The 14,407-nt window shown below is 49.0% G+C and overlaps 1 protein-coding gene across 1 annotated transcript in view; it reads left to right on the top strand.

The window, feature by feature from the left end:
• Positions 1-259: 259 nt before the first annotated feature.
• ZNF398 (zinc finger protein 398) overlaps positions 260-14,407 on the top strand; it is a 33,654-nt gene continuing 19,506 nt past the window's right edge. The window contains exons 1-2 of the mRNA XM_036328389.1: positions 260-512; positions 3,927-4,322. Of these exons, the coding sequence (XP_036184282.1) occupies positions 489-512; positions 3,927-4,322 (420 nt within the window). The 5' untranslated portion in view covers positions 260-488. The remainder of the gene's footprint in view (positions 513-3,926; positions 4,323-14,407) is intronic.

Here is a 14,407-nt window from a genome sequence, read left to right on the forward strand (position 1 = left end):
GGACCTCCAGGAAGAACACACTCCCCTGACGAGCACTGGTTTGCGGCTGAGCCCTAAGCTGCAACCTGTAGAGAGCTCTCGGGTACGAGAAAACGCTACACTTGATTCCTAGAGCAACCACCGCGCACGAGCCCAGACGACCTCGCCGCGGGGCGAGAGTGTCCGCCGGGCCGGCAGGGGGCGCGCTGCGCGGCGGGTGGGAGGGCGGGCGGCGCGTCTAGGCCGCAGCCGTGCCCGGCGTGCGCTCGGTGCCCACAAAGCGCCAGCTGAGGGGCCGCTGGGGGCCGAGCGCAGCTGAGCTTCCCCGTCACCGCGCTCCTCAGGCCGGTCCTGCCCCTGCCGCGTCCCCGCGCCCCCGCGCCCCGAGCAGCCGGGCCCCACGGCCGCGCGAGCCTGGGCGCGGAAGGCAGGCCGAGCGGTTGCCGTCTCTGTGGGTCTGTGCGGCGGCGACAGCAGCGACTGCGGCCCGGGCCGGACAGCGCAGAGCCATGGCCGAGGCGGCCCCAGCTCCGGTAAGGGCGGCCCGCGCACGGAGTGCTGCACGCCCGGCGGGGTCTGGGCGCCCCGGGCTCCGGGGCCGGCCCCGCGGGAGGGGAGGAGGGCGGGAACCCGGGCCTGTCAGGGACGCAGCCCGAGCGGCGGAGCCGGGGTTTCGGGTGGAACCCCGACGCCCAGCGCGGGTCTGGGAGGGCTCGTCCCCTCCGGCCTCCCGAGGCCGCCCTGGGTGTGAGGCCCGGAGCTCCCCAGCCCGGCGGAGGTTTCCGGCGAGCGCAGGTGCAGCCCCGGCAGCCGGCCGGACGCAGGGCGGCGGGCTCGGTGCGGCGATGCCGTGGGCCACTCAGCCGCCCCGGGCGCATCCTCATCCTCATCCTCGCAGAATCAACCCGGGGCGGCCCACCGGAGCCTCGCACGGCCACATCTGCGGGGAGACGGGGACACCGGCCGCGGGGCGCAGGGAGCCCGGGCCCCGCACGCGACGGCGCGCCTCCCCGTCGGTGCCAGCGGGGGGCTTGTCAGTGTTTGTTCTGGGCGTGTGGACTGCGGGCCCGCGGCGCCCAGCTGTCCGCCTGCTGCCGGGGCTGCGGGACCAACTCACACCAGACCCGGTGGAATGAGCAGGAACTAGTCAGGTTACAAGCATACGCCTTGCATTTGCGAACTCGGGTTTTCATCCCCCCGCCCCCGAGGAGCGCCGTCTCGGTGGGTCAGGAGCCAGGCCGGGCTATGGAGGAGTGACTGGGGAATGAGAAAAGCAGAGGAAAAAGAGGGAGCAGTACCACTGGGGTGGGGAACGGGGCACAGGGGAATGCCAGCTCTGCTTCTGGGTCTTCTCTTCCTTCTCCAGTCGTTCAAAAACATATGGTAGAGGTGAGCACGTGTGTGCCAGCCCCGGCCAATAGAAATACAACGGAAGCCGCATGTGTCACCTGATGCTTTCTAGGAGTCACATTTACAAAGTAAAGACAAATAGATGAAGTGGATCTTAATGATCTACTTTATTTAACCCGGTGCATACAAAATGTTTCAAAGTGTGGTCAAAAGTAAGGAATTAATGCTTTGCATCCCTCCTCCCCCATACCAAGTCTTTAAAATCTGGTGTGTATTTTATACTCACAGCACATAGTAATCAGAAGAAGCACATTTCAAGTGCTCGGTAGCCACGGATGGCTACCATATTGAACAATGCGGGTCTATCTTATGGAGAAGAAATGTTGACCATAAAAATTAAAAAACAGCCCTAACCGGTTTGGCTCAGTGGATAGAGCGACGGCCTGAGGACTGAAGGGTCCCAGGTTCGATTCTAGTCAAGGGCATGTATCTTGGTTGCGGGCACATCCCCAGTAGGGAGTGTGCAGGAGGCAGCTGATCGATGTTTCTCTCTCATCGATGTTTCTAACTCTCTGTCCCTCTCCCTTCCTCGCTGTAAAAAAATCAATAAAATATATTTTTTTAAAAATTAAAAAACAAACAAAAAAACAACGTACCCAAAAATGTGGAAGGAGTTGGTGTTCGGAGCATGAAGTGGAGAGATTAGTTTTAAATATGATGAACCTTTTTCCTTTGGGAAGGAAAAAAGAAAGCGTGGGTTAAGTTATTGAGTCTGAGGTGGGAAGGGGTGAGAAGAAAAAGGAAAACGTTCAGAGAGTTTTTATCTAATTTTTTTCCATGCCATCTGAGCGTGAGGGGCGGGCCCTGCGGCAGCAGCAGTATCTGGGAGCTGGTTAAAATGCAGAATCTCAACCTTCCTCCCAGACCTACTAACTCAAAGTCTGCATTTCAATGAAATCTCCAGATGATTCTTACGCACATTAGTTTGAGGAGCGCTGTAGCAAAAAGCGTAAGGAGAGGGGCTGCGGTTTGTAGTGGCCACACATGGGATGGGAAAAGCAATATGGGGATTGCCAGGCAGTGTTGAGTCCCTGCTGAGCTTAGAGACGGCCGGTTGGTGCGTGGTGACACCAGTTTACCTGGTTCTGTGACTTACCAGCCTGCCTGCAGAAACAGAACGAGAAGGATCAGACTGATTCCAGCCTGGAGGTTAGCCCAGCAGTGAGGCAGAAAGACAGGGTTGAAAGTGGCTGAAGTGATCAGCTGAGGAGGAAAGCGAAGCTGGGAGCAGTCTGATAAGCCAGCAGCAAATGGAATGGCCAGGGGTTTGGTGGGTTGCAGAGCAGGTGACATGAAAATAAGCTCGGGGGTGAGCTGAAGAAGTGGGAGGTTGTGGCGGTAGAGCGGGTTACCATAGCATCAGAAGTCTTTGTAGGGCCATGCTCATCCAACCTCCTGTTAGAGCAATTTCCTTTTTTTGAATACACTGTTTCAATGTACATGCAGTGATGGGATAACCTGTTACTTTCTTAGAAGACCTAGTTCAAAAGTTAACTTATATAGACCAAAGTTTGCCTGCCTAAAAATTCCATGTTGGTTCTAGTTCTGCCGTGTGGAGTAATACAGTATATTATGTTCTGTTTTATAACTCTCCAGACTCAACTTTCAAAGCTTGTTCAGCTATTACTGAATAGTATGGTTGTGTTGTTGTTTTTTTAAAAAAAAACTTACGTTTTTATTAATTTCAGATAGAGAGGGAGAGAGAGAGAGAAACATCAATGATGAGAGAGAACCATGGATCAACGCCTCCCACACCCCCACCCCGCCCTCCCTGCACTGGGGATCCAGCCGGAAACCCAGGCATGTGCCCTGAGTGGAATCTAACCGAAACCTCCTGGTTCAACCACTGAGCCACACCGGCCGGACATATGGTTGTGGTTTGTAAGAAGGGTGGTAGACAGGGTCAGAGCCCAAGTCAGTACGCACACTGAGCCGGGTGAAATCTGGAAAGTTCCTGGGGCATGTAGGACTTTCCATGTAGGCCTTTCCCACTGACAGAGAATGCAGCAGCAATCTTGAGCCTGTGAACAGTTGGCTAAAGTTCCTTGCGTCTAGGGCAGTGGTTCTCAACCTTGGCTGCACATTAGAATCACCTGGGAATCTTTTTAAAATCCTGATTTATGGGCCTCATCCACGGGAAATTCTGTTTCTTTGTTATGGGGTGAGGCCACAACATTAGTAACAAAGAAACAGAATTTCTGGCGAATGAGGCCCAGAAATCAGGATTTTAAAAAGATTCCCAGGTGATTCTAATGTGCAGCCAAGGTTGAGAACCACTGAATTCTAGGGAATATGCCAGGCTAGTTCTTGATCCAGTTTCAGTCACTGTCTTGACCTAATCCATCCCTGACCCATCAAAGCAGTTCTCTTGACTTGATGCTGATGAGCTCCATGAAGATGAGGCATATGCAAGCAGTAATCAAACTATATTTAGATGAATCTCAGATAGCCAGGTAAGCAGTTCTTATCTCGTTTAAGTTTGGATTAGGGCTTCTTCTAACACTCAGTGCCTTGTCTCATCTCTCCACTGCACACAGACTTCTGAATGGGACTCCGAATGCCTTACGTCCCTACAGCCCCTTCCCCTCCCCACACCCCCAGGAGCAAACGAGGCACACCTGCAGACTGCAGCCATCTCCCTGTGGACAGTGGTGGCAGCTGTGCAGGCTATAGAGAGAAAGGTGGAGGTGCACAGCCGGCGTCTCCTACATCTAGAAGGACGGACAGGGACAACAGAGAAGAAGCTGGCCAGCTGTGAAAAGACAGTGGCTGATCTCGGGAACCAGCTGGATGGCAAGTGGGCCGTGCTGGGGACCCTGCTGCAGGAGTACGGGCTGCTGCAGAGGCGGCTGGAGAACTTGGAGAACCTGCTGAGGAACAGGAACTTCTGGATCCTGCGGCTGCCCCCGGGTATTAAAGGAGATATCCCAAAGGTAGTGCTTCACTTCTAGTTGGAAAGTGATACCACTAGTCCTTAGTAAGGGATAGTCTTGGGAACCTTGACCTTGTTTTATGTTTATCTATTTGGGAAGCATTTCTGCTCAATTTAGCAGTTCATCTGAAGTGTCAAACTTCAGATTGTAAAACTCTTTCCAATACAAAATTGGCAGTCTGACAGGTGGATTTTTTTTCTCTTGCTTTCTCTTACTCATTACACCCAAGTCCCTTTTTTCTTTGTTAACCTGTCTGCCACAGTCTTGGTGTGGAAACTAAATTAAATATCATTAAATCAGTCAATTTTAATTTGTTGGCAATTCTGGTGAAAAAGTTAGAGGGAGGACAAGGGAAGGGATGTAGAGTAAATGGTCAATGTAAGGGTTTGGGGTGATTTGTAGGTCTAGGGTTGATGTAGACTCTGTCCTTCAGCTCCTTTACAGAATTGTGCTGCAATGCTGGGGCCCAGCCTTTCTGAATGGAATAGCCTTTAAAACAAAAGGAAATAAACATTATTCTTAAGCTATAGAAGACAGCCTTGAGGCAGCTGGTTCCCAACCATGCCTGTTTGTTTATTCATTCATTCAACAGATATTTCCTGAACACTTACTCTTTTGCTTGATATCTGCTCTCTGAAGGCATAGCAATGAACAATTCCTGTAAACTCCTCTGGAGCTTAAATTTTAGTAGAGAAAGAAAGATAATATAAACAAACAAGAAAATGAATATATTTAAGTGCTTTGACAAAAATGAAGGTGCTATCCGGTGATTTATTTTAGATTGGCTGTCAGAGACGGTCTCATAAAGGAGCTAATATTTAGGCTGAGACTGATTAGCAGGAAGGACTCATCTGTGAGAAGTTCTGAGGAAGAGCTTTCTGGCAGGAAGAATACCTAGTGCAAAGTCCCGAGGGGAAGTAAGAAGGCCAGTTAGCAGGTATGCAGTGAGTAAACGGGAGCGTGACTAGAAGAACGAGGAGGGCAGTGCTTTTCAACATAACCATCACTTACATGGTTTTAAATTGTAGATGGACATCTCACCTTGAGATTCTGATTTAATAGGTCCAGGATGGGGCCCAAGCATGAATAATTCTTAGAGCTCTATCATGATTCTAATATGTACTAGGTTTGTGAACCACGGGTGTAGGGCATTGGAGACCAAGGTAAGGAATGTGGATTTTACCTTAATACTCTAGGGCAGGGGTGGGCAAACTTTTTGACTCGAGGGCCACAATGGGTTCTTAAACTGGACCGGAGGGCCGGAACAAAAGCATGGATGGAGTGTTTGTGTGAACTAATATAAATTCAAAGTAAACATCATTACATAAAAGGGTACGGTCTTTTTTTTTTTTTTTTTTTAGTTTTATTCATTTCAAACGGGCGCGGGCCGTAGTTTGCCCACAGCTGCTCTAGGGAATAAATTGGAGGGTTTTAAGCAGAGGAGATACATCTCGTATATATTTTGAAAGTATCACTTTGGCTGCTATGTGGAGAATGGATCATGAAGGTAAGAACAGAAATGGAGAAAATTAATAAGGCGACTGTAATATTTGGGGGGATGAGAGTGGCTTGGATGAGCGTAGCAGTAATGGAGCTGGAGACAAGTGGACAGATTGAGGATATTTTGATGGTAGAATTGATGATAGGACTTACTGGTGGGAATTAGAGAATGAGGAGTTAAGAATAATAATTTACTGTTCTAAATGTTTTCATCATTTTCATAAGAACCCTAACTTGTCCAAGATCATGTAGTTACAAGGTATAAATAATGGAGTTGTATTTAGCCCAGAGCATATTCTCTTAGAGACCTTAGGTTCACTGACACTTAGGCTTTTGGCTTGAAGAACTGGACGGATGATGTTGACATTTCCTGAGATGGGGACTACCTTGCGGGTAGAGGGGAGTTAGGAGTTTTCCTTTGGCAGGTTTGGGATGCCTGTGACACATTCAGGAGAGGTGTTAATTGGTCTCTGAAGCTCAAAGGTAAGAAATATTTGGGAATTGTTGATGTACAGATTGCAGTATAAATCATGAGCCTGGAGTGGTTACCGCAGGAGAGAAAGTGGAGAAGCAAGAGAAAGAGTCCAAGGACAAAACTCCAGGAGTGGGAGGAGTGGCCATGAGGTAAGAAAAGAAACAAAATGGAAGTATGTGGAGTCCCAGGGACGAGGAGAAAAAGCATTTCAAGGAGAAAATTGCCATTTGAGTTGAGTGTGTTACTGAGAGGTCTAGAAAGATGAGGATATGATTGGCAACATCGGCTGGTGACCTTGATAAAAGTTGTTTCAGTGCAGTGGTAGAGATAGAAGACTGAATGGACCAGGTTGAAGAGTGAACGGCAAAGGGGGAAATGGAGAAAATGACGTTAACTGACTCTTTCAAAGAAGAGGTACCTGGAAGGATCTCAGAGGCAGTGTCTGATGGAAAACCTTCCCCACAGTGTGTTTTATTTTTGTTTTGTTTGTTTTTTGTGTTTGTTTGTTTGTTTGTTTTGTGGGTAATCCTCATTCAAGGATATTTTTCCATTGATTTTTAGCGAGAGTGGAAGAGAGAGGGAAAGTCAGAGAGAAATATCCATGTGAGAGAAACACACCGATCAGTTGCCTCCTGCACAAGCCCTGACTAGAGCTTGGGTTGGGGAGGAGCCTGCAACCAAGGTATGTACCCCTGACTGGAATGGAACCCAGGACCCTTCGTTCCACAGGCCGATGCTCTATCACTGAGTCAAATCGGCTAGGGCCCCACAGTATTTTTTATTTTTATTCGGAGCCCCTCCAAAAATTCTTTAGGATAGTTTAAACTTAGCATTTGCCATAATAATAGCAGAAAAGGTAAGCTAAAGTTACTTATTGTCTTCCCTGGGTAAATGGGTAACATTTAAACTGTCCATCTTAAATTCTAATATCATATCCTATCTACTAAAAGAGAAACATGGTAATTAGCCATACATCCGCTACCCTTCCCATTGATATGGAAATTAACTGCCAGCCAAGATGGCGGCCAACAGCCAGGCAGCTTGAAGCGAACATGAGGCTTGCTTGCTTCAGTGACGGAGGACTCCAACGTGCCCCGCCTGCCGCTGCCGGCCTCTGAGCTTGCAGTTTGAAACACTGTTACAAATATAGAAGCTAAACAAAACCCCAGAAACCTGCTTTCAGCCAGCCGGGATCTCAGAGCTGGAGTTGAAACAGTGTTTCGATTGTAGAACCCAAACAAACCAGATACCTGCTTTCAGCAGCGGAGGCCTAAGAGCTGGAGCCAAGCCTCAGAGCTAAAGCTGGCCCAGAATAAAAAAGAAAAAAAGGAGCGGTTGGGAGCTTCAGTCACCCGCCAGCCTGAAAACAGCCCTCAGCCCCTCACCCAGACTGGCCGGGCACCCCAGTGGGGACCCCCACCCTGAAGGGTCTGTGACCAGCTGCAAACAACCATCATCCCCTCATCCAGGCTGCCAGGCACCCCAGTGGGGACCCCCACCCTGATCCAGGACACCCTTCAGGGCAAACCAGCCGGCCCCCACCCATGCACCACGCCTCTATCCTATATAGTAAAAGGGTAATATGCCTCCCAGCACCGGGATCAGCGGAGCCACGAGGCCTCCCAGCAGTGGGATCGGCGTGACAGGGAGCAGCGCCCAAACCCCCTGATCGCCCTGCAGCTCTGTGTGTGACAGGGGGCGGGGCCACAACCTCCCTATCTGCCCTGCTCTGTTCATGACAGGGGAAGGCGCCCCAACCCCCTGATCAGCCCTGCTCTGTGCCTGATGGGGGGAGCTCTCCAACCCCCTGATTGCCCTGTGGCTCTGTGTGCGACAGGGTACGGCGCCCCAACCCCCTGATCGGCCATGCTCTGTGTGTGACAGGGTGCGGCGCCCCAACCCCCTGATCAGCCCTGCTCTGTGGGTGATAGAGGGCGACGCCCCAACCGCCCCCCACGGGCCCTGCTCTGTGTGTGACGGGATAGAGCCATAACCTCCCCATCGGCCCTGCCCTGAGTGTGACAGGGTGCGGCGCCCCAACCCCCTGATCCGTCCTGCTCTGTGTGTGACAGGGGGCAGTGCCCCAACTCTCCTATCGGCCCTACTCTGTGAGTGACAGGGGGGAGCTCCCCAGCCCCCTGATCGACCCTGCTCTGTGCGTGACAGGGTACGGAGCCCCAACCCCCCTGATGGGCCCTGCTCTGTGTGTGACGGGGTGGCACCGCAACCTCCCCATTGACCCTGCCTTGAGTGTGATAGGGGGCGGTGCCCCAACCCCCCAATCGGCCCTACCCTGAGCGTGACTGAGTGTGGCATTGCAACCTCCCGATCCGCCCTGCTCTGTGCATGACAGGGAGCGGCCCCCCAACTCCCCAATCAGCCCTGCTCTGAGTCCGACCAGGGGCTGCACCTAGGGATTGGGCCTGCCCTCTGCCACCCAGGAGCAGGCCTAAGCCAGCAGGTCGTTATCTCCCAAGGGGTCCCAGACTACGAGAGGGTACAGGCCAGGCTGAGGGACCCCCCTCTCCCCCACTCCGAGTGCACAAATTTTTGTGCACCGGGCCTCTAGTATAAAATAATGTTATTTATCTTAAAGATTTCTTTTATATATATATATATATATTTTATTGATTTTTTACAGAGAGGAAGGGAGAGGGATAGAGAGTTAGAGACATCAATCAGCTGCCTCCTGCAAACCCCCCACCGGGGATGTGCCCGCAACCAAGGCATATGCCCTTGACCGGAATCGAACTCGGGCCCCTTCAGTCCGCAGGCCAACACTCTATCCACTGAGCCAAACCAGCCAGGGCTATCTTAAAGATTTCTTAATGAAATTACATATATTGAAGATTTGCTAGATTGGTATATGGGAACTAAACTATTATGTCCTTGCTTTGTTGAAAATGTTCTTATTCTGTTCTTTTGAATTCCAAGTTCAAAATAATTTTCCCTCGGAAAACTCTTTATTTTAATTTTTTTTTTTATTAAATCTTTATTGTTCAGATTATTACATTTGTTCCTCTTTTTTCCCCCCATAACTCCCCTCCTCCCAGTTCCCACCTCACCCTCCGCCCTCACTCCCCACCCTCTGTCCTCATCCATAGGTGCACGATTTTTGTCCAGTCTCTTCCCGCATCTCCCACACCCCTTTGCCCCCCAAGAATAGTCAGTCCATTCCCTTTCTATGTCCCTGATTCTATTATAATCACCAGTTCATTCTGTTCATCAGATTATTTATTCACTTGATTTTTAGATTCACTTGTTGATAGATGTGTATTTGTTGTTCATAATTTGTATCTTTACCTTTTTCTTCTTCTTCCTCTTCTTAAAGGATACCTTTCAGCATTTCATATAATACTGGTTTGGTGGTGATGAACTCCTTTAGCTTTTCCTTATCTGTGAAGCTCTTTATCTGACCTTCAATTCTGAATGATAGCTTTGCTGGATAAAGTAATGTTGGTTGTAGGTTCTTGGTATTCATCACTTTGAATATTTTTTGCCACTCCCTTCTGGCCTGCAAAGTTTCTGTTGAGAAATCAGCTGACAGTCGTATGGGTTTCCCCTTGTAGGTAACTGTGTTTCTTTCTCTTGCTGCTTTTAAGATTCTCTCTTTATCTTTTGCTCTTGGCATTTTAATTATGATGTGTCTTGGTGTGGTCCTCTTTGGATTCCTTTTGTTTGGGGTTCTCTTTGCTTCCTGGACTTGTAAGTCCATTTCTTTCACCAGGTAGGGGAAGTTTTCCATCATTATTTCTTCAAATAGGTTTTCAATATCTTGGTCTCTCTCATCTTCTGGCACCCCTATAATTCTGATGTTGGTACGTTTGAAGCTGTCCCAGAGGCTCCTTACACTATCTTCATATTTTCGGATTCTTTTTTCATTTTGCTTTTCTGGTTGGGTGTTTTTTGCTTCTTCGTATTTCAAATCTTTGACTTGATTCTTGCGCTCTTCTAGTCTGCTGTTGGGAGTCTGTATAATATTCTTTATTTCAGTCAGTGTATGCTTAATTTCTAGTTGGTTCTTTATCACAACATCGAAGGTCTCATTAGATTTCTTGAGGATCTCATTAAGTTTATCAGTGGCTTCTAGACAGTTCTTGAGAGACCTTAAAAGTGTGGTTTTGAGCTCTATATCCTCCATTTCTGTCATTTCTGTCCTGTTTCTTTGTCTTGGCATTTTTTATGCTTTCTTGGTGCACCCCCTAGTGGTCTTTGTGCGCAGTCTTGTTGTAGGTAAGCCTTGATTGTTGTGGGTAATACCAGGGGTGATTTGACCTCCAGGCCAACTGGCTGTGAGAATCAGCTGTGTCTGCAGTGAGAGAACTTCTGTCCTCTGGGGAGGTGCTAATCGAGCCTTTGCCTGAGGCTATCTGGCAAATGCCTCTGTGCAGGGCTTGGGCGGGGCGGGTCGAACGGGATCAACAGGGCGGGCAGAGCGAGCAGTTATGGCTGCTCTCAGTCCCATCCCCAGAGGCTCTGCCCCTCAGAGTCCCAGCAACTGCTGCAAACCTCGGAGAGAAAGCTGCCTTCAAGTTCCAACCGAAGCCAGACAGTCCCGCTTCTCCCGTTTGAGTCTGGATCCTTAGAGACTCGCCCAGAACTGGAGCTCAGAGCCTGAAACTCCCTCCCGATTGAAACAGACAACTGCGCCCTCAGCTGCCAGCCCGCTCCGCGCGCTCCTCCGCACCTTTGTATTTTCCGCACTGTGCCTCCTCTGAGTCTCGGTGTGCTGTTCTCTTTCCTTCTAGTTGAAGAATTTCCCCTCAGCCAGCCTTCCTGTGGTTCTGGGTGATGTCCGTTCCGCCTTTTAGTTGTATTTTTGAAGTGGTTGTGCAAGGCAGCAATCTCCAGTGTTTACCTATGCCGCCATCTTGGTTCCTTAATTTTTAAAATTGTGGTAAACCATACATAAAAGTTATCATTTTAACCACGTTTAAGTGTACGGTTCAGTGGCAGTAAGTACATTTACATTGTTTGCAACCATCACTGCCATTCATCTCCAGAACTTCCCAAACTAAAAAAAACTCTATTCCCATTAAACACTATCTCCCCTTTCCCCCATTCCCTGCCCCTGGCACCTACCATTCTACTTTATTTCTCTGTGAGTTTGATCACTCTCATACAACTGAAATCATACAATATTTGTCCTTTTGTGACGGGTTTATTTCACTAATATAATATCTCCTGGTTCATCCATGTTATAGCATATCAGGATTTCCTTCTTAAGGTTGAATAATATTCAGTTTTTCTCAGAATTTTAAAGGCATTGGTCCTTTGTCTCACAACATCAAATGCAATTGATGAAAAGTTTACTACTCAATTCTCATTTGTTTGTAAGAAATCTGGTTTTTGTTTTTTTTCTCTCCAGAAACTTTTTTATATTCTATTCATACTGGTTTTTCTAAAATTTATTGAGGATATGTCTGCATGTAGGTTTTGTTAAATTCGTATTGGGCAGTTGTCATGACCTTTCAATCAGAAGTCTGGGAAATTTTCTTCTGTGAATCTATATACTATTTCATCCCCTCCCCATTTTTTTCTATTTTCATCCTGGAACTACTTTGACAGGTGATGGATTATTGTATTTTGACTTTTCCTTCATGTTTTTCTTTTTCTTTGTTTTTCTTTTAAAACATTTTTATTGACTTTTAGAGAAAGGGGAAGGGAGAGTGAGAGAGAGATAGAAACAACAATAAGAAAGAAATATTGATCGGCTGCCTCCTGCATGCCCTCCCACTGGGGATGGAACCTGCAGCCAGGACATGTGCCCTAACTGGGAATCAAACTGGTGACTTCTTGATTCTTGGGTTGGTGCTCAACCACTGAACCATGGTCTGGCTTCATTCAAGGTGGGGTTTTTTTCCTCTTTGTTTTTTGTTTTATATATATACTAGAGGCCTTCCTTCCCCCAGCTGCCGGTACCAGCTTCTCTCTGGCACCTGGGATCCAGGCTTCCCTCTCAGCCCCGGCTTTGTCCTTCCACACGTCAGATCTAATTAGCATATTACACTTTTATTATTATAGACTAGAGGCCCGGTGCACAAAAATTTGTGCACTCGGCGGGGGGAGGGTCCCTCAGTCTGGCCTGTGCCCTCTCACAGTCTGGGACCCCTCGAGGGATGACCATCTGCTGGCTGAGGCCTGCTCCCCAGGGGATTGGGCCTAAGCTGGCAATCAGACATCCCTCTGGCAGCCCGGCAGCCCTCGGGGGAGGTCCACTTGCCAGTGGAGAGCAGACCTAAGCTGCAGTCAGACATCCTTAGCACTGCTGAGGAGGGAGGAGAGGCTCCCACCACCACTGCTGTACTGGCAGCCATCAGCCTGGCTTGTGGCTGAGCAGAGCTCCTCCATGTGGGAGCTCACTGACCACCAGAGGGCAGCTCCTGCATTGAGCGTCTGCCCCCTTGTGGTCAGTGTGTGTCATAGTGACCAGTCATTCCCAGTCTTTCTGCTGTTAGGGTCAGTTTGCATATTACCCTTTCACTATATAGGATAGAGGCCTGGTGCACAAGTGGGGGCCGGCTGGTTTACCCTGAAGGGTGTCCCGGATCAGGGTGGGGGTCCCGCTTGGGTGCCTGGCCAGCCTGGGTGAGGGGCTGATGGCTGTTTTCAGGCTGCCTGCACCCCCCTTAGGGTGGGGGACCCCACTGGGGTGCCTGGCCAGCCTGGATGAGGGGCTGAGGGCTGTTTTCAGGCTGCCTGCACCCCCCTTAGGGTGGGGGACCCCACTGGGGTGCCTGGACAGCCTGGATGAGGGGCTGAGGGCTGTTTTCAGGCTGCCTGTACCCCCTTCAGGGTGGGGGTCCCCACTGGGGTGCCTGGCCAGCCTGGATGAGGGGCTGAGGGCTGTTTTCAGGCTGCCCGCACCCCCTTCAGGGTGGGCGTCCCCACTGGGGTGCCTGGCCAGCCTGGATGAGGGGCTGAGGGCTGTTTTCAGGCAGGCCAAGCCTGCAACTGAAGCGTCCAGTCTCTCCTTTTTTTCTTTTTTTCTTTTTTTTATTCTGGGATTTATTTACCTTCTGTAGCTGAAACTTCATTGCGGCTCCAGCTCTGAGGCCGGCTGGCTGAAAGTAGGTATCTGGGGTTTGTTTAGCTTCTATAATTGAAACATAGTTGCATTTTAGAGCTGTTGCTTTCAGGCTCAGAGCCGGGCCTGCGGCAGGCGGGAACCTTAGCTTCCTCCATTGCCAGGGCAACCAAGCCTCATGTTCGCTTCAGCTGCGTGGCTGCTGGCCGCCATCTTGGTTGGCAGTTAATTTGCATATCACCCTGATTAGCCAATGGGAAGCATAGCAGAGGTATGGTTAATTACCATGTTTGTCTATTATTAGATAGGATATATTTTTTTTTTCTTCCTTCATGCTTTTCACCTTTTTAATTAAAGTTCTGTGACCTTCCCTTCTAGCCTTTCTAATTTTTATTTGAACAATTTTATATTTATTTTTCAAGAATATTTATTTTCTGGTTCTTTTTAAAAACAGCCTGAATTTTTTAAATGGATGCAATATGTGTTTGAATTTCTCTGGGACATTGTGTTAGAGGTTTGTTTGATTTTCAGTTTATTGGGTGTTGGTTTTTTTTCCCTCTAGGATTATTTGTAGTATTTGTTCATCTTGGTGCTGTTTTTATATTGTGTAATCCTTGATTATATATATTTATAAGTAGAGGATTCCATTGATTAATAGGTTAACTATAGGAAGCTGGCATGTCTTCTCAGCCACTGCATAAGTCTGTTTACCAAAGGATCTTCCCTTTGCAGGACAGGGTTAGGTCTGTAGGTGCCTCATACAGATGGGCTTCACTGTAAGGTTCTGTGGCAAGGTTCTAGGCAGTGCAGGGACCCCCCAGAGGCCAGGCGGAAGATGGTACCTAGTGGTCAGCCCATAGGAATCCCATGCTGTCTCCAGGCAGGCGAGACAATTTCTTTACAGGTGAGGTTTGTGGTTTCAGTTTTGTGGTAAAGGCTTCTGCTACTCCACTCTGCCAGGGCTGATGAGGATGACAATGGGGGGCCCACTATTATAAAGATGGACCTTCATACTGCAGTTTATAATCACTTGCATTCCTACTCAGTGTATCTGCCAGCTTTCAGCTTGGAATTCTCTGGGTT

This window comes from Myotis myotis, unplaced genomic scaffold, assembly GCF_014108235.1.
Source record: "Myotis myotis isolate mMyoMyo1 unplaced genomic scaffold, mMyoMyo1.p scaffold_m19_p_11, whole genome shotgun sequence".
NCBI classification, from domain to species: domain Eukaryota; kingdom Metazoa; phylum Chordata; class Mammalia; order Chiroptera; family Vespertilionidae; genus Myotis; species Myotis myotis.